The sequence below is a fragment of the Lepidochelys olivacea genome, assembly GCF_965140295.1.
Source record: "Lepidochelys olivacea isolate rLepOli2 genome assembly, chromosome: 8".
In the NCBI taxonomy this organism is placed as follows: domain Eukaryota; kingdom Metazoa; phylum Chordata; order Testudines; family Cheloniidae; genus Lepidochelys; species Lepidochelys olivacea.
The window spans coordinates 75,090,757-75,111,982 of NC_140418.1; the positions used below are offsets into that span (position 1 = coordinate 75,090,757).

Sequence of the window (21,226 nt, forward strand, 5' to 3'; positions counted from 1 at the left end):
AACCAAAAGAAAACCAATGCAGTGCTGTCTTCTTCAGTCCACAGAAACAATAGCTCTGATGGATGTGAACTGTCCCATTCATCTCAGTGTTTTAAGTCTGAAATCTCAAGATGAGAATATAACATGTCAAAAATACTATTTATATTGCAGTATCATGCAAAATTCTCCATTTGCAGGTTTTCAATGAGATAACTTTATTCTTTGCTCTTGAAAGGATTTCAGAGATAGTCTTTACAGATTTACATCTAATTATTATTTTTATATAACATCAACGGAGTGCTAGTAATGACAGACAGGCCCAGTCCTGAAGAGCTTATAGTCTAGGAAATTCTTAGCAAACCTTGTCAGTCTCAAAATTTAGTTTTAGCTTTTTTCCTCATTTTGAACTAGAGGTAAATACAGGAGATTCTGGAAACCAGTATCTTAGAGAATATTTTTGAGCAAGTTAGATAAACTTGTATGACCTTTCTCCAGGCAGGTGTTTGTACAGTGAAATGGTGACATCCAGTGGTTTGGTTGGTTAATTTCAAGTACTTATTTCCCTACTTACCCAGGTAGTCAATTTACCAAGAGAAATGACAAAATTACACCCTTCCAAAATGCATATTGCCTTTTCCTCCATATCTATTGCTTAAAAGAATGGAAACTAGGATTTTGCCCAAGATATAGTACTGCTTTTTGTTTAGTCCTATATTCTGTTTTCTGATGCATATTTTTAAGGCCTGACTTCAAATCCAGTATCAGTGCTATGTTAAGATTAGAACAACTCTTGTAATAGGATAAAATGAATTAATCCTATCCTTAGTATATTTTATAAAAATGCCTATTCCAAATTTAAGAAGGACTTTTTGAAGTTAATAGGAATAGTAGTTTCTCAGGACCTCTCCAGATCAGACCCTGAACAATTTTGTTAACTGGTATCTATATTGCCAATCATGTCAATACAGTAAAATTACCATCTTGATTATATATACAACTTTTATAACACACACCTCATTAGCCTTTTATAGTTTTAGATTTTCTTCAGTTTCAGTATAATCTAGTTGTACACCTAGTTGTATTGTACCTGAACTCACAGAGAATAAACAAAAAGAACACTTGATCAAATTACCTTTCTTCTTCTCGCATCCACACTGGACTTTTGGGAATCTGAGCTTCAAAATATTTAGATGCTCTGTAACAAAAATTGCTGCAAAAACACTGGAAAAATATGATATTAAAGCGTATTTATTTTGGTTTAAATGTATAAACTTCATTATTAAGAACATAGATATTCAGATTTTTAAAGAGCCTATCACCAGTAAGGGCTTCTACTAAACTAAAACAAATGCCTTGCAAAATTATCCATCATACAAAAAACCTCAAAACAAAAACATGCTCCCCCACAGAAGCCCTTGCAACCTTATAGGTCTTCTCCTTGCACTTTTATTATGTATTAAGCATCAGCATTGTCATTGGTAATACAGAAACAGAGAAGTCAGACCTCTACAAAACATAGAGGAAAGCATGATCCTTGCCTCAAAGAACTTACTGCACAGTTTACAGATACGCACTACAATTCACATGCAAAAGTGGCTTTTTATTTGTAATCTGGCCAGTGTTGAACTTTGAATGAGCAGTTGGCTATCGATGTTGGGCTAAATCCAGCACTCTTTATAGAAATAAAAGGCATGCTATCTAAAAGAGAACTGACAATTTACAACTCTGGGAAGAACAAATGCTGGATTTGTGGATCTCATCATCTGCTCTGTATCTCAAAACATGAAGCTCAAAGAATGCACCATATAAGATTATACCTGCAATTCCTGCCACTTTATTTTCCACAACACTTCCCCATCCCCATAAAGGTATAAGATTGAGGAATTAAATAAAATACTGAAGATTTTAAAAGGTAGATGGAAGAACAGTTTAAGCAGTGAACAGACCTTGTTCTATAAGGTGGTTAGTGCCTTCTGCTGTAGTAGGCAGAGGGCCTGAAACATAAGCCCTTGTATCAAAGGCTTGGTATGAGGCCTGAGCTAAAGTAATGGTTAAAACTTGCTAATATAAAGCAAAGTTAAATTGTGAGCAAGAGGCAGTCCCTGCTCACAGAATCTGGCAAGAACATGGCTGATATTGCAAAAGCACACATTCCTAAGTAGTGCTAAGCATACAAATATATAAGCAAACAAATTCCAGAAAAATGGTACCAAATAGGGTTGTCAAGTTTCTACTTACATAAAATCTATCACCCCTGCCCCGCCAGACCCTTCCTCTGAGGTCCAGCCCCTTCTCCAAGGTCCCACCCCTGCTCACTCCATCCCTCCCTCCCTGTCCCTCACTCTCCCCACCATCACTCACTCATTCATTTTCACCGGGCTGGCTCAAGGGGTTGGGTTTCGGGAAGGGGTGAGGGCTCTGGCTGGGGGGTGCGGGCTCCGGGGTGGGGCAGGGACGGGGGGGAGGGGGGGCTGCGGTCTCTGGCTGAGGGTACAGACTCTGGGCTGGGGGTGAGGGGTTTAGGGCGTAAGAGGGAGCTCAAGGCTGAGACTGAGGGGTTTGAAGGGCGGGAAGGGGGTCAGGGCTGGGGCAGGGTGTGGGTGGGAGGGTGAGAGCTCCAGCTGGGGGTGCGGCCTCTGGGGTGGGGCTAAGGGGTTTGGGGTGCAGGAGGGTGCTCCAGGCTGCGACTGAGGTTCGGAGGGGGATCAGGACTGAGGCAGGCTGTTGTGGCGCAGGAGGTGGTCAGGGGTGCAGGCTCCAGATGGTGCTTGCCTCAAGCAGCTCCCGCAAGCAGCGGCATCTCTCCTCTTCGGCTCCTACGTGGAGACGTGGCCAGGTGGGTCTGCTCACTGCCCCGTCTGCAGGTGCTGCCCCTGCAGCTCCCATTGGCCGCGGTTCCTGGCCAATGGGAGCTGCAGAGCCAGCGCTTGGGGTGTGGACAGCACGTTGAGCTCACTGGCTGCCCCTACGTGAAGGGGCCAGGACGGGACATGCCGTTGCTTCCGGGAGCTGCGCAGAGCCACGGCAGGCAGGGAACCTGCCTTAGCCCCACTGTGCTGCCGACCGGACTTTTAACAGCCTGGTCAGTGGTGCTGATCGAAGCTGCCAGGGTCCCTTTTCGACCAGGCGTTCCAGTCGAAAACCGTATATCTGACAACTGTAGTACCAGAACACCTCAATACCAAACACATTCCCCAAAGATAACAGGAACGCACTGACCCATCCTAAAGAGAAGGTCAGGATGACAGCATGATGGATAGAGATGTTTTGATTGAACCAACATGTATAAGGTAATGGGTGGCACCTAAATCCATCAGAGGGTGGCACCCAAATCCATCAGTGGTAATACGTAACTTGTTTGTATCTGTGTATAAAAATGTATCTCAGAGGGAGGGAGTGTCTTTGGCTGGCCTAGGGGATAATGGAAAGTCCCGCCATTAAGTGAGCTAGTCCATTGCAATGGGCATATATGTGTTAGTGTACCTGTAAACATTGATCCAGGACATTAGGAACATGCTTCATTAACAATAAATCTGACCAAGCGCCTTCGCTACGAACTGAGTCTGTGGTTTTATTGGGCAGTTTAAGTGGAGCCTGCCGTATGGGCTATCTGGCCAGAGTCAGTACAGCACGCAGAAAGAACATACACACGCAGCCAAACATCTGACCACACCTGTAAGATGCAGCTCACCAGATTAATAAATGATCTGGAAAAAAGGGTGAACGGTGAGGTGGCAAAATTTGCAGATGATACAAAATTACTCCAGATAGTTAAGTCCAAAGCAGACTGCAAAGAGTTACAAAGGGAATCTCACTAAACTGGGTGACTGGACATCAAAATGGCTAATGAACTCTATGTTGATAAATGCAAAATAATGCACGTTGGAAAGCATAATCCCAACTATACATACAAAATTACAGGGTTTAAAAAAGACGTTACCGCTCAAGAAAGATCTTGGAATCATTGTGGATAATTGTCTGAAAACATCAACTCAATGTGAAGCAGCAGTCAAAAAAGCTAACAGAGTGTTAGGAACAATTCGGAAAGGAACAGACAATAAAACAGAAAATATCATAATATATATGATAGAAATAAAACAGAAAATATCATAATGCTACTATATATATATATCCAGCGTACGCCCACACCTTGAATACTGTGTGCAGTTCTGGTCACCCCATCTCAAAAAAGATATTAGAATTGGAAAAGGTACAGAGAAGAGCAACAAAAATGATTAGGGATATGCAACAGCTTCCATGCAAGGAGAGCTTAAAAAGACTGGGACTGTCCATCTGAGAAAAAGAAACAACTAAGGGGGATATGACAGAGGTCTATAAAATCATGAATGGTGTGGAGAAAGTGAATAAGGAAGTGTTATTTACCCCTTCACATAACACAAGAACAAGGAGTCACCCAATGCAATTAATGGGCAGCAGGTTTAAAACAAACAAAAGGAAGTATTTCCTCACGCAATGCAGACAATCTGAGGAACTCATTGCCATGGGATACTGTGATGGCCAAAATTATCACTAGTTTCAAAAAAGCATTAGATAAGTTCATGGAGAATAGGACTGTCAGTGGCTATTAGCCACGATGATCAGGGGCACAACCCCATGCTCCAGGTTTCTTTAAACCTCCAACTGCCAGAAGCTGGGAGTGGATGACGGGATGGATCATTTGAAATTGCCCTGTTCTATTCATTCCCTCTGAAACATCTGGTACGGCCCACTGTCAGTAGACATGATACAGGACTAGACGGATCACTGCTCTGACCCAGTATGGCCATTATTTATGAAGAGAAGAGAGAGAAAAATCTCAGATCATATGATAGGCTGGCAGTGCTATTCTGCATAGATCCTGCTGGGAAATGCCAAGGGATGCCTTTGATTCACTACTGCAAACAGCTTATTAACTCTCTAGCTAATATAAGGGAGCAGTTGCCTAGAAATACGGTCTAAGTTAAAGAGTAATCAAAAAAGAACACTAGGAGTAGTCAAGCTGTGGGAGGGCTTAGGATGGAATCTGTGCTATGCTGTTGTTAGTTTCTTTGTCAATAAAAATCAAACTCTATGATGGGGATGAACTTTGACCCTATGAAAACTATGTAATCTTTGATTTGGAGGAGGCTGAGAAAGCCACCTGTTCACAAATTTATCTGCAATATATCAGTATTGTCAGATTTGACTTAACATGTAAATAAGATCTTTCTGTTGGATTGCAACTGTCTGCACTGTGTTCCTTTTAAATATAAGCACAATATAGCATTTTCCTTTAAAAGGTAGGCAGCATCTAGAGACAGAGAGGTTATCTATTTTATACTCTACAGGTTTGTAAAAATCTATTTTGCTAATAACAAAATGTATATTGGTGATTAAACAAGGTTTGGTAAGAAAGCTGTCGCAAAAATAAATGTACGAGACTTAAGACAAAATTAGATACATGTTAGAGGAAGACTTGAAACCTTACCTTTCTTTCTGTAATATCATAAACTTTGTTTGTTTTTGTTGAAACTCTGTACTTCTGTGTTGGCACCTAAAAAGTGACACACCTACCAGTGAGACCAGGATTATAACTTCAGATCAATCTTTCGTTTTAAACCACATGTTAAAAATTACTGTTACAAATTAGGTGACTGGAATATGTAAGCCAATGAGATTACCTGCAAGAGTAACATTACTCATGTGTAACTTGTATGGAGATCTGCAGGAGGCCTCTGTGCTAGCTGTGAGTCCCCCACTCTAACCCTACATTGGTGAGGCTCCTATGAAGCTGTCCTACAAGGCAAGCCCTCTGACCACCACAGAGATGGCTCCACAGAGCAGATAAGATAGTAGCATAGGTAAATCTCTGTGGGGCCAGAGGAAGGACCATGTAAGAGATTTCCTCCCTTCTAACACAAACCTGACCCAGTAGAGAGCTCTTTGCCGAGAGTTAGGAAGGGGGACAATAGTGCTAAAGGTGTTTGACACTCCCCATCCTCCACTCTGGATGAAGGTATTGGATAACACAATCTGGTCATCTGTCATCAGTTTAATTGAAGTATTTCAAAGATGTAACAGAAATTGCATCCCCCAACCCCGCCACAAAATAGACATTCTTGTATGTTATAAAGCATGAACTGGGGGTAATGATTAGATGCAGTGTCTAAATTTATGAAATTAGCAATATCCTTTTACATTTGATCTAGAAAATCTTATGCTAAATAATGCTTTTATCCCATGGAAATAAGAGTCTTAGAAATATGTAAGACACAGATTTTTCACTTTAATTTAAGCAGAACATAGATTTTTTCTTTTCCTGACCATACTTGCCATACTGGAATTACTAAATTGATACTACTGTCATTAGACTTCAATTGTGCAACAGGAGCTAGTCCTATTTTTTATTATGCTGTGAGATTAATAGATAGATTAAACTCCAGAGACAAGTAGATCATGTCAAAGGCCAAATACCAATATCATGGAAATTTACTTGAAGTGTCAAATTTAGGGATTGAGTGTATTGTTACTTTTAAAATCTAGGAAGTGTTGTTTCCTACTTGTAATAGAAACATTAAACGGATTTAACTAGTTACCTACTATACTGCAGCTAGCATTACAACACAGTTTAAGTCAACTGTACTTCAGGCTCTGAAGTTTCATTTATGCTTCCTGTGGGCCTATGCAGACAGATCTATACCTCTGCAATGGCTCTGAGTCCCCAATAACCCCACATAGTGAGGCTTCTATGAAGCCAACCTATCCAACAGTGACAAAGAGTTCTAAAATGTATCCATGGGGATATATTGTCTTTAAACATTATAAGCCTCTTTCCCCATGGAGATATGTGCTTTCACAGAAAAGAAAACACTAGGATGGGAAATAAACTTTTCCTGTTGCACAGCTGGAGTCATGAATCCATAATGTTTAATCCATATTATTCTTTGTCAGTTTACAAAGATGACAAAGGATTCAGTCATGCAGTAGTCATAGCCAAAAGAGCAAATTCAATCTTTCCCTTTAGAGAGATTTTTGGTGGGGAGCAACAGGACCTTCACCTGGGAGTAACACAGAATGATTCCTGATCATATGATTAGAATGACAAAGAGAGAATGGAAAAGATAAAGAAAGGCTCAAGAGCTCTTAACATCAAAATATTAATTAAAAAGAAACTTACATTTTCTAGCCTATTTTGACACAAGGGATAGCCACAGAGTTTGATGATAAAACGCTCCTCCACAGCATCCTTATAGTGAGATGGGGTAATAAAATTTCCCTAAAATCATTAGAAAATAGTTATCAACAGACTTATTTTAAATGTATTCACTGTATCATAACTCTCAAAACTCAGAAGTACATGAATGCTTAAGTTTGTTCACTACAAAAATTAGTAAAACCACTACTATTTAAAAAGCAGAAGTTAAAAGATAAAAATGGTAATAGAGTGAGCACACACAGTAAGATGAGAGCAAGTGTATATACAGTACTATTAAAAACATCTTATATTTTTATTTAGATAATTTTGTGAAAAAGTTATTTCTGCAGTTTCCCCCATAAATGGCTAATATTTCCACAGTGTATATAGCTTAACTGACACTTTTTACATGGTACACATTATAAATCTAGTGACACTTTTCATGCTTTTACATTTATATTATTGTTTAAGTGATGAACACTGAGTAAAATAACTGTGCTTATGGCCCTGGGCACAATTTGAAGAAACGGTACACCCAACATATGGATGTTTTTGGTAAGTTTGTCCTGCTAAATATTTTTCAAGAGTACCCAAGTCATGGTACATACTTAGCCAAAAATTTTCAGCACCAAGTAGAAGGGAACTTGTTTTATATAAGCTGAACTCAGATTCAACCACTAAAATGTTTGCCCAGATCTACTTAACATATACATGAGATAAAATATAATAGATCATTTGTCAGGTATCTTCACAAGAGTGTTTCAGTTTAACGCTTGCAACATAATATATTCCCCTTGGGCCAGATTCTACAATCCTTACATCACGTTGAATAATAGTATCTGTGATCTGGATCATATCTCATATATATATATGTATACACATATATATGCGCATTAAGAGCAGGCCCTCTGCACATGGCTCTCTCTCCTACCGTGTGCAGAGGAGGCTCAGCCACATATTAAGTTCTGCAGGGCCAACTGGGAGTAGTCAGAAAAGATATACAACCTGGAGCTGTATTGTCTTTTCTGCATAACCTCACCTAGAACAACCACAACACGGGTAGTCCTTCCATTGTTCTAATGAAGCTATGGTGCCAGGGAAGTCATATGGGTCAAAGGATGGTACCATGGGGCCTTTCTCTAAAGCCCCTTCCCACAGAGGAGATGATCTGATCCTAACGTTTTACACCACACTCGTCAATCTGGAATCCATGAGCCACTAAAGGCAGTGGGACTACTCACCTAGAGTAAGCAATACTCATCATGAGTAGGGCTGGCTAAGCCAAGCTTTTAAAAACAAGACATATATATTTTCACAGTGGAAATATTAAAAGCAAGAACAGAGGGTACATTAGCACTGAAAGAGACCCTGGATGATTGAATGGTTATTACCCAAACAAATCTGTTACAAGAATTAAAAAGAACTTTAAAAACATAAGAACGGCAATACTGGGTCAGACCAAAGGTCCATCTAGCCCAGTATCCTGTCTTCCGACAGTGACCAATGCCAAGTGCTTCAGGAGGAATGAACAGAACAAGTAACCATCAAGTGATCCATCCCGTCGGCCATTCCCAGCTTCTGGCAAACAGGGGCTAGGGACACAAATTAGCGTAAGACCTTGTAAAAGAAACACATACACAATTCACAAGGAACTCTTCTGTAATATCTTCCTCCAATAGCTGTTCAACAACATGCAGAGCTTTTTTCTCATATTCAATCTTCTTTCTAATAGCAGCCTCAAGTGCTGCTTTCCTACAATAGAGTAAATATTGAATTACATAGACAGCACTTTACCATACACAATTCTCTCAAACATATCTTTTGTCTCTCTCCTATATGAAGTGTAGCATTTTAATGATCCGGTATGCATTTTGCTACGGTAACCTCAGCAATGTATTCCACTTAGACTAGAACTTTGTAGCAACCAGGAACCATCAAGTGAGTTTTCCAAACTTGGTTTGGCATTCCGCCAAGTTCTTGGAGAAGTATCCAGGGCTTCTCCCACAGGCAGCCTGAACAATCTTTATTGGAGAAAACAGTTCATTTGGGAAGTAAACACATCATTGTAACAAGATTAATACGTAACTGAGCCAGTGCCCAAGTAAATAGTAAATGAAGCACAGCATCCAGAAGTCAGGACTGTAAGAAAAGCAGCATGTAAATGTTTTCTCACACGTACTCTGGTTAGTGGGCGACATTTTTCTTTTAAGAACAAAAACCTTCATGCCCTCAGGTGGAACAGCTGGGGACTGGGACCGGGACCCAGAGCAGGAGGAAGTCTGGGACTGCAATGGGACTGGCTGGGCAAGAAGATTGGGACTGGGATGAAGAGCCTAGGAAGGTAATGAAAAGAACTCAGACAGAGACAGGTTGGAAGGAAAAGGTGTGCATATGATAACTCAAGACAAATCTGCGGAGTTGTTTAAATCATCTTACAGTGCTGAATAGCAGACAAACTTGCTAAATATTATTAGAATGGTAAGTATCTTCTATACACAGTTATTGAAATTTCTGAAAAAGCAAAAAGACATTGAGGTGAGAACTCTAAAGTAAACAATTATTATTACTATATAACATTAGCTAGGCATCATACCTTTGTGCTGCATCTTCATTTTTCAAAATACTTGACTGTTTATTTCCTAGTAATAAAATAATATATAAATCAATGTACCTTTTAACTTTCAAAATAACAAAACATCCATTTGTGGCTCATACGTTTCCATACATAAAGTAGCCTCAGGGAAGAAATATTTGCACACAAGCCAAACCATAAGCAACTGCTTGGAAACCTGTGCTTCTGGGGTTTCTAAATAGATAGCTGCAGCAGTTTTTAGTTAAATATTCAGCAGCAAGACCAAATAATAAGTTGGCACACTATCTACTGGCAAACTACAGGACAGGGAAGAATAAATCATTTTAGTCCTGTACATTGTTCAAAAAAACAAGTTAAGGGGATACTATTAACTGGGGATGGTGGTGTCACATTTCTTCCTGAAGATTTTGTAACAACTGTATTTCCTAGGGCACGGGTGGCCAACCTGAGCCTGAGAAGGAGCCAGAATTTACCAATGTACATTGCCAAAGAGTCACAGTAATTCATCAGCAGCTCCCCATCAGCTTCCCCAACCCCGGTCCTCCCGCCCGCCGGTCAGCACCTCTCCCCCTCCCAGTCAGCTGTTTCGTGGCATGCAGGAGGCTCTGGAGGGGAGGAGGGAGGGCACAGCAGGCTCAGGGGAGGGCGCAGGAAGGGGTGGAGTGAGGGCAGGGCCTGTGGCAGAGCCAGGGGTTGAGCAGTGAGCACCCCCCGGCACATTGGAAAGTTGGCGCCTGTAGCTCCAGCCCCGGAGTTGGTGCCTAGACAAGGAGCCACAGATTAACTTCTGAAGAGCCGCATGTGGCCACCCCGTCCTATGGATTCTTCCGTAACATTTCCCACCATTGTAATTCCAGTGGCAACAGCAACTGCGGAAATGCCAATGTAGACGAGGCACTGGCTGCCACTGTTTTCTCTGCCCCCTGACGTTGGTTGAATCTGCTCTGAACAGGTGAAATAATATGACCCCTGATTCTGCAACAGGTGCCACGTGCACTACACCCATGTGGAACATTGCTGACTTTAACAGGGGTTTGACCTACATTAGCTCCTCTTCCCCAACCCATTGGTAGCACAAGTGGCAGAAGGTGTAGGAAATTTTAGATACATTCTTAGTGTAGATGCAACCTAAGTTTCCTGTAACTAAAAAAAGTTTTAGAACCAAGCCCTGCAAAAGTCCTGACACCCCTCCAATATCTTTCTGCCTCCCCAGCTTGTCGTCTTTGTGCAGCTGACAGCATTTGACACAAAGCAATTTTACTGTTTCCCCTTAGCCAGCCACTCCCTTTTGAAAGGAAACTTCTATACAGAAAGAGAAGCAGAAAAGAATTATGTAAAAAAGGGGAGATTTTTTTTTTTTAACACTTAACACTTTTTCAAAACATACCATTTAAATGGTGCTTGATCAGAAAATAGGCTTGTTTTATTTGATTAGTTTCAAACAACTTAGGTTGACACCATCCTTAATGATGCTACACAACAGGGTCCTTACATGGAGGAAGCAAGTGAAAGTTGCAGCCAGCAAGCCACATCCCTAAAGGAGCAATGCATGTCGTTCTCATGGATGCTGGTGCACGTGGCCTAATGCCAAGCGCCTTTACATCAACGTTGTCCAACATCCCATCTTCCCTGGGATACAGACACCCCCTTTTGGCCAAGCTTCACTAACAATGAGATATGGTAATTTCCACCATGACCCATGATTCGTGCCCCACCAAATTCACGGTCCATTATGGTATATTTTATGGTCATAGGATTTTTAAAATCCTAAATTTCATGACTGCAAATATTTAAATCTGAAATGTCAGTGTTGTAACTGTAGGGGTCCTGACCCAAAAGAGGATTGTGAGGGGTTGCAAGGTTATTGTAGAGGTGTCGTGGTATTGTCACCCTTCCTTCTGCGCTGCAGGCGGCAGCGCTGCTTTCAGAATTGGGCATCTGGAAAGTGGTGGCTGCTGGCCAGGAGCCGAGCTCTGAAAGTAGTGCTGCCACCAGCAGCAGTGCAGAAGCAAGGATGGCATGGTACAGCATTGCCAGTCTTACTTCTGCGCTACTGCCGGCAGAGCTGGGCCCTTGGTCAGCAGCTGCCGCTCTCTGGCTGCCCAGCTCTGAAGGCAGCGCAGAAGTACGGGTGGGAATACCGCAAACCCCCTACAGTAATTTTGCAACCGCCCCCCACAACCAGCCCCAGTTTGGGAAAGGCTAGTCTCCCCAGTGACATCTGTATAGTATAGGGTAAAATCATACAGAAGACCAAAAAGAAAAGGAGGACTTGTGGCACCTTAGAGACTAACTAATTTATTTGAGCATAAGCTTTTGTGAGCTACAGCTCACTTCATCGAACCAGATTTCATAAGGGAGATCAGATTCCACTGTCCGTGACGTGTTTTTCACAGATGCGAATTTGGTAGGGTCCTACTCAGGATATAGTTACAGGAGAACCCAGGGTTGTGAGTTCAAACCTTGAGGGGGCCATTTAGGGATCTGGGACAAAAATTGGGGATTGGTCCTGCTTTGAGCAGAGGGTTGGACTAGATGACCTCCTGAGGTCCCTTCCAACCCTGATATTCTATGATTCTAGAAGCTGAGAACGCCACAGCCAGGGCACACCACACCACTGGGCCAGGAGTGGGGATGGCCATGCCACAGGGCTGGGCCATGCCATAGGGCTGGGCCAGCCACAGAGCCCCCCCAGTGCTGGTGCTAATACTCTGGGAGCCCTACACTGGAATATTGTTGCCCCCCTCAACACATACTAATAATGTGGGGGGGGGGGCGCTTGAGCTGCTTGGGGCCCTAAGCGATTGCTTAATCTGTTTATGCCAACCACTAACACCTCCCTCCCCCCAGGACGGCTTGGGTCAGTCCCCTGCGCGGAGCCGGGGAGGACGAGGCCACGAGCCCGGGAAGCGGCGGTGCGTGCGTGTGTGTGACTGGGCTGTACTAATCCTACCTGCGCGTCTCCGGCTGGACCTCGCCTTCGCACCGACCCGCAGCGGCGCCGCCGCCGCCATCATCGCCCGCCCGGCCTGACCTCTCACACCCGCCGCGGCGCCGTGGGAGGCGGAGCCTGAGACGCGGCACACGGGGCTCGATCCAGCGCGGCCTCTTGCGGACGCACGCTAGGTAGGAGGCAGGCGCCGCGCAGTGCTTGCCGCCCCGGGGAGGGGGCTGGGGCGAAGGAGGCTTCGCGCTGCCGGGCGAAGCGGGCCCTGAGCCTTGCTGGGGAGCGGAGCGGCTGCTGCTGCGGGCTTTAGCCCCCTGGCGGAGGGCTCCTTATTCCTCTCCCGGCACGTTCTGCTCATGGGGGGTACTGGGCCTGTCCCTGTCCCCCGAGCCGAGCCTCACCCGGGGCAGCTCCCCAGACGTGTCCCCTGGAGCTGGTTCAGAGGGGCCGGATGAGGAGACTCCCAACGACCCTCCCCGCCCGCCCCCCTGGTTGGAGGACTGGAGCTCGCAGGCCTGTTTACAGCCTCCGCCTCTGGCTGGAGGATTTTGCCGTGAGCCACCCAGACGGTCTCCTCTTTCTCTTCCTTCAGGGCGATGCCCCCGCAGCCCTGGCCTCTGGCGGGAACGGCGATCTGCTTATTGCTTTAAGAGACACCAGTTGCATTATTTTAGGCCAAGGGGTATTGAGCAGCGTCTGATGTGACGCAGTGCATGGGTTATAATCCCACGTACTACTGTGCTGAACCTTGTCCAAGAGGATCCCATACAGCCCATCCTCTCCATACCCAAAGTGTGGCTAGCGGCGATGCGGATGCTGCAGTGTCAGTGTCCCAAAGTGTATGGAGGATGCTAGGTGCTTTCATCCTTTTTAGGCACTGACAGCCGTGTGGAATAAATTCCCTCACTGAGTCGCATTTTTCATTGATGTTCGGATTCTTTAAGTAACCCCCAGACTCCAGTGAAATTCCTTGTGTGTGTTTGGAGTTATCCATTTGGGGAGTGGAGTGGAAAGTTAAATAATTCAAATAGCTTTCAATTAAAAGTTCAGAACAGAGCCTGTACTAGACCTCTGTGTATTTGGAGATACAGGGGATGTGCTAGGGGGCCAAAACCATAACTAGATTAAAAAAAGAATGAAATAAATTCATGGAGAATAGGTCCATCAGTGGCTATTAACCAAGATGGTCAGGGATGCAATCCCATGCTCTGGGTGTCTTTAGTCTCTGACTGCTGTGAGAGTGGATGACAGGGGATGAATAATTGCCCTGTTCTGCTCATTTCCTCTTAAGCACTGGCATTGGCCACTGTTGGAAGACAGGATACTGGTCTAGATGGACCTTTGGTCTGACCCAGTATGACTGTTCTTATGGAGAGCATGCAGTGTCAAGTCTGAAATCAAAATAGGTGAAAAATATTATAAATGAGTGACGGGAGTTCATCAAGTATAGCTAATATGTAATTTTTCATAATGACTTAGATACCTGTCCAGCTCCCACTGAAATTAGGGAAAAGAATAAGATGATATTGACAACTGGATTAATCACTTAGGCGCCAATTCTGCAATGAGCCCTGAGCCAGTACACCATTACAGCAGCACAGAGCTCAGCCCCATGATTTTGGCATGATTGATGTTGTGCCAAATAGGCCCCAATGATGGGCCCCAAATAGGGACTATACATTTGTTTTAAAACAAATTTAAAATAGTTCTGGGGAAATGTCACCATTGCTCTTGCAGTGTTGTGAACCAAAACACAACAGCACATGCTAGTGCAATGCAGGGATGCTGGATAGGGTTGCCAAGCCTCCAGGATTGGGCTGGAGTCTCCAGGAATTAAAGATTAAGCTTTAATTAAAGATTGTGGTGTGATGAGACCTCCAGGAATACGCGCAACCAAAATTGGAAACCCTAACGCTGGAACAGTTTCTATAGAGGGGGTGCTAAGAGGCACTGAACCCAACTGTAAACTCTGTATATAACAGAAACTGCTTCAAGACAGGGGGTGTGGCAGCACTCCTAATTCCAGCACTTATGGGGCAATGAGAACTGCAAAGTGAAACTGACAAGTCTAGGTTCAGTGTTGGCCCACAGTGAAATAAAATGTAAGTAGACTATCAATATAGTCTATCAAATTAGTCTATCGCATTTATTCTTTTAGTAATCTAAATACAATTTGGATGCTTTTAGTACAATTTGACTTAATAATGTTTGTTTTATGGACCAAATTAATGTAGTTGTTTAAATATATCATGTGAAATGGGTGAGGCCAAGATTTGAAATGGAATGCATGAGGACAGTATATAAAAATGTGTATGCAATTGTGCACCTGTGTATGTTGCATAAATATCAAGATTACGTGTTTCGGATAGGTTTAGTTTAGGCACTAAACTAGCCATTTGCATGCAGAATCACTGGATGTGTGTACAGACACAGTGATTGCACGCCCAAATGTAGGCATAACAAATCCTCAGGCTTTTTTTTTTATTATTAAATAAAAATGTGAGATTTACAAGTATCCAGTAGGCATTAGGCAGCGATCCTCATTATGCAGAGATTTAAGCGTGTACTTAATTTTATGCATGTGAGTAGTCTTATTGCCTTCAATGGGAAGGATTTGAGCCAGTCTCCCTCTACAGGTGAAAGGCTAGCATAGTATATAGCTCATTGTGTCAGTCAGGCTCTCTTAAAATTCATTAGTAGGTTTAAAGATACCAACACCTAAATGACAAGATATTCACTAGATAAAATTTAGCAGTGATGGAGCTTTGATTTTAATAAAAAATGTCTAGACAGTAAAAAGAAACAAACAATATCCTACATTCCAATCATAGAGCAAATAATCTAGAGAGAGTATATATGATAAAAGAAAAGGAGAACTTGTGGCACCTTAGAGACGAACCAATTTATTTGAGCATACGCTTTCATGAGCTACAGCTCACTTCATCGGATGCATACTGTGGAAAATACAGAAGATGTTTTTATACACACAAACCATGAAAAAATGGGTGTTTATCACTACAAAAGGTTTTCTCTCCCCCCCCCCCCCACTCTCCTGCTGGTAATAGCTAATCTAAAGTGATCACTCTCCTTACAATGACAGATTTCAGAGTAACAGCCGTGTTAGTCTGTATTCTCAAAAAGAAAAGGAGTACTTGTGGCACCTTAGAGACTAACCAATTTATTTGAGCATAAGCTTTTGTGAGCTACAGCTCACTTCATCGGATGCATACTGTGGAAAGTGTAGAAGATCTTTTTATACACACAAAGTATGAAAAAAATACCTCCCCCCACCCCACTCTCCTGCTGGTAATAGTTTATCTAAAGTGATCACTCTCCTTACAATGTGTATGATAATCAAGGTGGGCCATTTCCAGCACAAATCCAGGGTTTAACAAGAACGTGGTGGGGGGGAACAAGGGGAATTAGGTTACCTTGCATAATGACTTAGCCACTCCCAGTCTCTATTCAAGCCTAAGTTAATTGTATCCAATTTGCAAATGAATTCCAATTCAACAGTTTCTCGCTGGAGTCTGGATTTGAAGTTTTTTTGTTGTAATATCGCAACTTTCATGTCTGTAATCGCGTGACCAGAGAGATTGAAGTGTTCTCCGACTGGTTTATGAATGTTATAATTCTTGACATCTGATTTGTGTCAGGGACACCATCACAGGGCCTAATAACATCAGCCACACTATCAGAGGCTCATTCACGTGCACATCCACCAATGTGATATATGCCATCATGTGCCAGCAATGCCCCTCTGCCATGTACATTGGGCAAACTGGACAGTCTCTACGTAAAAGAATAAATGGACACAAATCAGATATCAAGAATTATAACATTCATAAACCAGTCGGAGAACGCTTCAATCTCTCTGGTCACGCGATTACAGACATGAAAGTTGCGATATTACAACAAAAAAACTTCAAATCCAGACTCCAGCGAGAAACTGTTGAATTGGAATTCATTTGCAAATTGGATACTATTAACTTAGCCACTCCCAGTCTCTATTCAAGCCTAAGTCATTATGCAAGGTAACCTATTTCCCCTTGTTTTTTCCTCCCCCCCCCCCCAACGTTCTTGTTATACCCGGATTTGTGCTGGAAATGGCCCACCTTGATTATCATACACATTGTAAGGAGAGTGATCACTTTAGATAAGCTATTGCCAACAGGAGAGTGGGTTTGTGGGAGGGGGGGAACCTGGATTTGTGCTGGAAATGGCCCACTTTGATTATCATACACATTGTAAGGAGAGGAGTACTTGTAGCACCTTAGAGACTAACTAATTTATTTGAGCATAAGCTTTTGTGAGCTACAGCTCACTTCATCGGATGCATACTGTGGAAAGTGTAGAAGATCTTTTTATATACATACAAAGCATGAAAAAATACCAGCAGGAGAGTGGGGTGGGAGGAGGTATTTTTTCATGCTTTGTATGTATATAAAAAGATCTTCTACACTTTCCACAGTATGCATCCGATGAAGTGAGCTGTAGCTCACAAAAGCTTATGCTCAAATAAATTTGTTAGTCTCTAAGGTGCCACAAGTACTCCTCTCCTTACAATGTGTATGATAATCAAAGTGGGCCATTTACAGCACAAATCCAGGTTTTCTCCTCCCCCCCCCCCCCCACAGACCCACTCTCCGGTTGGTAATAGCTTATCTAAAGTGATCACTCTCCTTACAATGTGTATGATAATCAAGGTGGGCCATTTCCAGCACAAATCCAGGGTTTAACAAGAACGTCTGAGGAACAGGGGGGGGGGCTGGGAGAAGGAATAAGCAAGAGGAAATAGGTTACTTTTTATAATGACTCAACCATTCCCAGTCTCTATTCAAGCCTAAATTAATTGTATCCAATTTGCAAATTAATTCCAATTCAACAGTCTCTCATTGGAGTCTGTTTTTGAATTTCTTTTGTTGAAGGATAGTCACTTTGAGATCAGAAATCGAGTGACCAGAGAGATTGAAGTGTTCTCCGACTGGTTTTTGAATGTTATAATTCTTGACATCTGATTTGTGTCCATTTATTCTTTTACGTAGAGACTGTCCAGTTTGCCCAATGTACATGGCAGAGGGGCATTGCTGGCACAGGATGGCATATATCACATTGGTGGATGTGCAGGTGAACGAGCCTTTGATAGCGTGGCTGATGTTATTAGACCCTGTGATGGTGTCCCCTGAATAGATATGTGGGCACAGTTGGCAACGGGCTTTGTTGCAAGGATAGGTTCTTGGGTTAGTGGTTCTGTTGTGTGGTATGTGGTTGCTGGTGAGTATTCGCTTCAGGTTGGGGGGCTGTCTGTAGGCAAGGACTGGCCTGTCTCCCAAGATTTGTGAGAGTGTTGGGTCGTCCTTCAGGATAGGTTGTAGATCCTTGATAATGCGTTGGAGGGGTTTTAGTTGGGGGCTGAAGGTGACGGCTAGTGGCGTTCTGTTATTTTCTTTGTTAGGCCTGTCCTGTAGTAGGTGACTTCTGGGAACTCTTCTGGCTCTATCAATCTGTTTCTTCACTTCCACAGGTGGGTATTGTAGTTGTAAGATAGAGATCTTGTAGGTGTTTGTCTCTGTCTGAGGGGTTGGAGCAAATGCGGTTGTATCGCAGAGCTTGGCTGTAGATGATGGATCATGTGTTGTGGTCAGGGTGAAAGCTGGAGGCATGTAGGTAGGAATAGCGGTCAGTAGGTTTCCGGTATAGGGTGGTGTTTATGTGACCGTCGTTTACTAGCACTGTAGTGTCCAGGAAGTGGATCTCTTGTGTGGACTGGACCAGGCTGAGGTTGATGGTGGGATGGAAATTGTTGAAATCATGGTGGAATTCCTCAAGGGCTTCTTTTCCATAGGTCCAGATGATGTTGATGTCATCAATGTAGCACAAGTAGAGTAGGGGCGTTAGGGGACGAGAGCTGAGGAAGCGCTGTTCTAAATCAGCCATAAAAATGTTGGCATACTGTGGGGCCATGCGGGTACCCATAGCAGTGCCGCTGATTTGAAGGTATACATTTTCCCCAAATGTAAAATAGTTATGGGTAAGGACAAAGTCACAAAGTTCAGCCACCAGGTTAGCCGTGACATTATCAGGAATAGTGTTCTTGACGGCTTGTAGTCCATCTTTGTGTGGAATGTTGGTGTAGAGGGCTTCTACATCCATAGTGGCCAGGATGGTGTCATCAGGAAGATTACCTATGGATTGTAGTTTCCCGAGGAAGTCAGTGGTGTCTCGAAGGTAGCTGGGAGTGCTGGTAGTGTAGGGCCTGAGGAGGAAGTGTACATAGCCAGACAATCCTGCTATCAGGGTGCCAATGCCTGAGATGATGGGGCACCCAGGATTTCCAGGTTTATTGATCTTGGGTAGTAGATAGAATATTCCAGGTCGGGGTTCCAGGGGTGTGTCGGTGCGGATTTGATCTTGTGCTTTTTCAGGGAGTTTCTTGAGCAAATGCTGTAGTTTCTTTTGGTAACTCTCAGTGGGATCAGAGGGTAATGGCTTGTAGAAAGTGGTGTTGGAGAGCTGCCGAGCAGCCTCTTGTTCATATTCCGACCTATTTGTGATGACAACAGCACCTCCTTTGTCAGCCTTTTTGATTATGATGTCAGAGTTGTTTCTGAGGCTGTGGATGGCATTGTGTTCTGCATGGCTGAGGTTGTGGGGCAAGTGACAGCAAATCTTGGGAGACAGGCCAGTCCTTGCCTACAGACAGCCCCCCAACCTGAAGTGAATACTCGCCAGCAACCACATACCACACAACAGAACCACTAACCCAGGAACCTATCCTTGCAACAAAGCCCGTTGCCAACTGTGCCCACGTATCTATTCAGGGGACACCATCACAGGGCCTAATAACATCAGCCACACTATCAAAGGCTCGTTCACCTGCACATCCACCAATGTGATATATGCCATCATGTGCTAGCAATGCCCCTCTGCCATGTACATTGGGCAAACTGGACAGTCTCTACGTAAAAGAATAAATGGACACAAATCAGATGTCAAGAATTATAACATTCAAAAACCAGTCGGAGAACACTTCAATCTCTCTGGTCACTTGATTTCTGATCTCAAAGTGACTATCCTTCAACAAAAAAAATTCGAAAACAGACTCCAACAAGAGACTGCTGAATTGGAATTAATTTGCAAATTGGATACAATTAATTTAGGCTTGAATAGAGACTGGGAATGGTTGAGTAATTATAAAAAGTAACCTATTTCTCCTTGCTTATTCCTCCCCCCTCCCCCCCCACTGTTTCTCAGACGTTCTTGTTAAACTCTGGATTTGTGCTGGAAATGGCCCACCTTGATTATCATACACATTGTAAGGAGAGTGATCACTTTAGATAAGCTATTACCAGCAGGAGAGTAGGATGGGGGGGGGGCGGGGAGAGAAAACCTTTTGTAGTGATAAACACCCATTTTTTCATGGTTTGTGTGTATAAAAACATCTTCTGTATTTTCTACAGTATGCATCCGATGAAGTGAGCTGTAGCTCACGAAAGCTTATGCTCAAATAAATTGGTTCATCTCTAAGGTGCCACAAGTTCTCCTTTTCTTTTTGCGAATACAGACTAACACGGCTGTTACTCTGAAACCTGTCAGTATATATGATGATTACCTTCTTCAACAGTGAATCATTTATCCCCCAATTGCAACATTGCAGTTTTAGGCTGCCACAACTGCCTCGCAAAATCTTATTCCTCAAAAACTGATTCTATAGCTATGATATTCTGAATCTGTAACCTATTGATTGGGTCACATTATATCTATTTCATTTTTGTTCCACAAAGACAGTAAAGGAATTGATCCTTATGCAGTGGACTTTCTGTTAATAGTTGGACAATTTCCCTCTCTAGATACAGTATGCATGCTCTTTCTTGTCTCCTATAAACAAGTAATAGCAGTGCTTGCATGCACGGGAGATGGTGGAATGAAAGAACACCCTGCATTTCTGAACTTTTTTCTCTTCTATTTTCCCTCATGTTCTTTTATTCAGCCTTCTTAACTTCTGCCAATGACTGATCTTTCTCATTCCTCCATCTGTTCGCTGTTTTACCAGTCGGGACTTGCTAAAAAGTGATACTTTTTTAATCTCCATCTTAAATCCAGTATAATATTGAATATAATGTTATAATATGTGACTCGGTACTGTACTCTAACTTATGCCAGAGCTTTTCAATGTCAGAAGAACAAAGTCAAGATATGATGGCAACTGAGGAACTTCAAGCCATTATACAAAGATGCGTAAGTAACTTCCTTTTTGTAAAAAGATACTAAAAGTTATAGAAACTGGCATTGCCTATACTATATTTAAATAAAAAAGCAGGGGAGCTTTCGATAGCGCTTGTCATGACCATGCAGATTTGGTTTTCAGTTTCCATTGCCTGCTCCCTGGTTCTTGTCCTAAGACTCCTACTAGACGAGGAAGTGCTCTGCTTCCCTCAACAGTAGCTTCTACAGCCAGTTAAGAGGCAGCAGCAATAGGCAGGAGCCTGTAGAAGAAAATGTGCCTCTCCAAAAGACTTGGTGTAATCTCACG

At 43.0% G+C, this 21,226-nt stretch overlaps 2 protein-coding genes across 6 annotated transcripts in view; one reads left to right on the forward strand and one right to left on the reverse strand.

Moving 5' to 3' along the window:
• The window catches only part of RPAP2 (RNA polymerase II associated protein 2), a gene marked incomplete at its 3' end in the record, with an annotated part of 70,415 nt that extends 57,549 nt beyond the window's left edge, over positions 1-12,866 (reverse strand). For all 3 annotated transcript variants that reach the window (XM_084635754.1, XM_084635755.1, XM_084635753.1), the window contains exons 1-6: positions 12,700-12,866; positions 9,747-9,792; positions 8,791-8,905; positions 7,136-7,234; positions 5,447-5,512; positions 1,112-1,200 (exon numbers count right to left, since the gene is read on the reverse strand). In XM_084635754.1, the coding sequence (XP_084491880.1) occupies positions 1,112-1,200; positions 5,447-5,512; positions 7,136-7,234; positions 8,791-8,905; positions 9,747-9,792; positions 12,700-12,763 (479 nt within the window). In that variant the 5' untranslated portion in view covers positions 12,764-12,866. The remainder of the gene's footprint in view (positions 1-1,111; positions 1,201-5,446; positions 5,513-7,135; positions 7,235-8,790; positions 8,906-9,746; positions 9,793-12,699) is intronic.
• The window catches only part of GLMN (glomulin, FKBP associated protein), a 46,200-nt gene continuing 37,723 nt past the window's right edge, over positions 12,750-21,226 (forward strand). For all 3 annotated transcript variants that reach the window (XR_014712581.1, XM_084635757.1, XM_084635756.1), the window contains exons 1-2: positions 12,750-12,872; positions 20,857-20,931. Coding sequence is in view for 2 of the 3 variants with exons in the window: in XM_084635757.1 (XP_084491883.1) it covers positions 20,866-20,931 (66 nt within the window). In the remaining variant the exon portion in view is untranslated. The remainder of the gene's footprint in view (positions 12,873-20,856; positions 20,932-21,226) is intronic.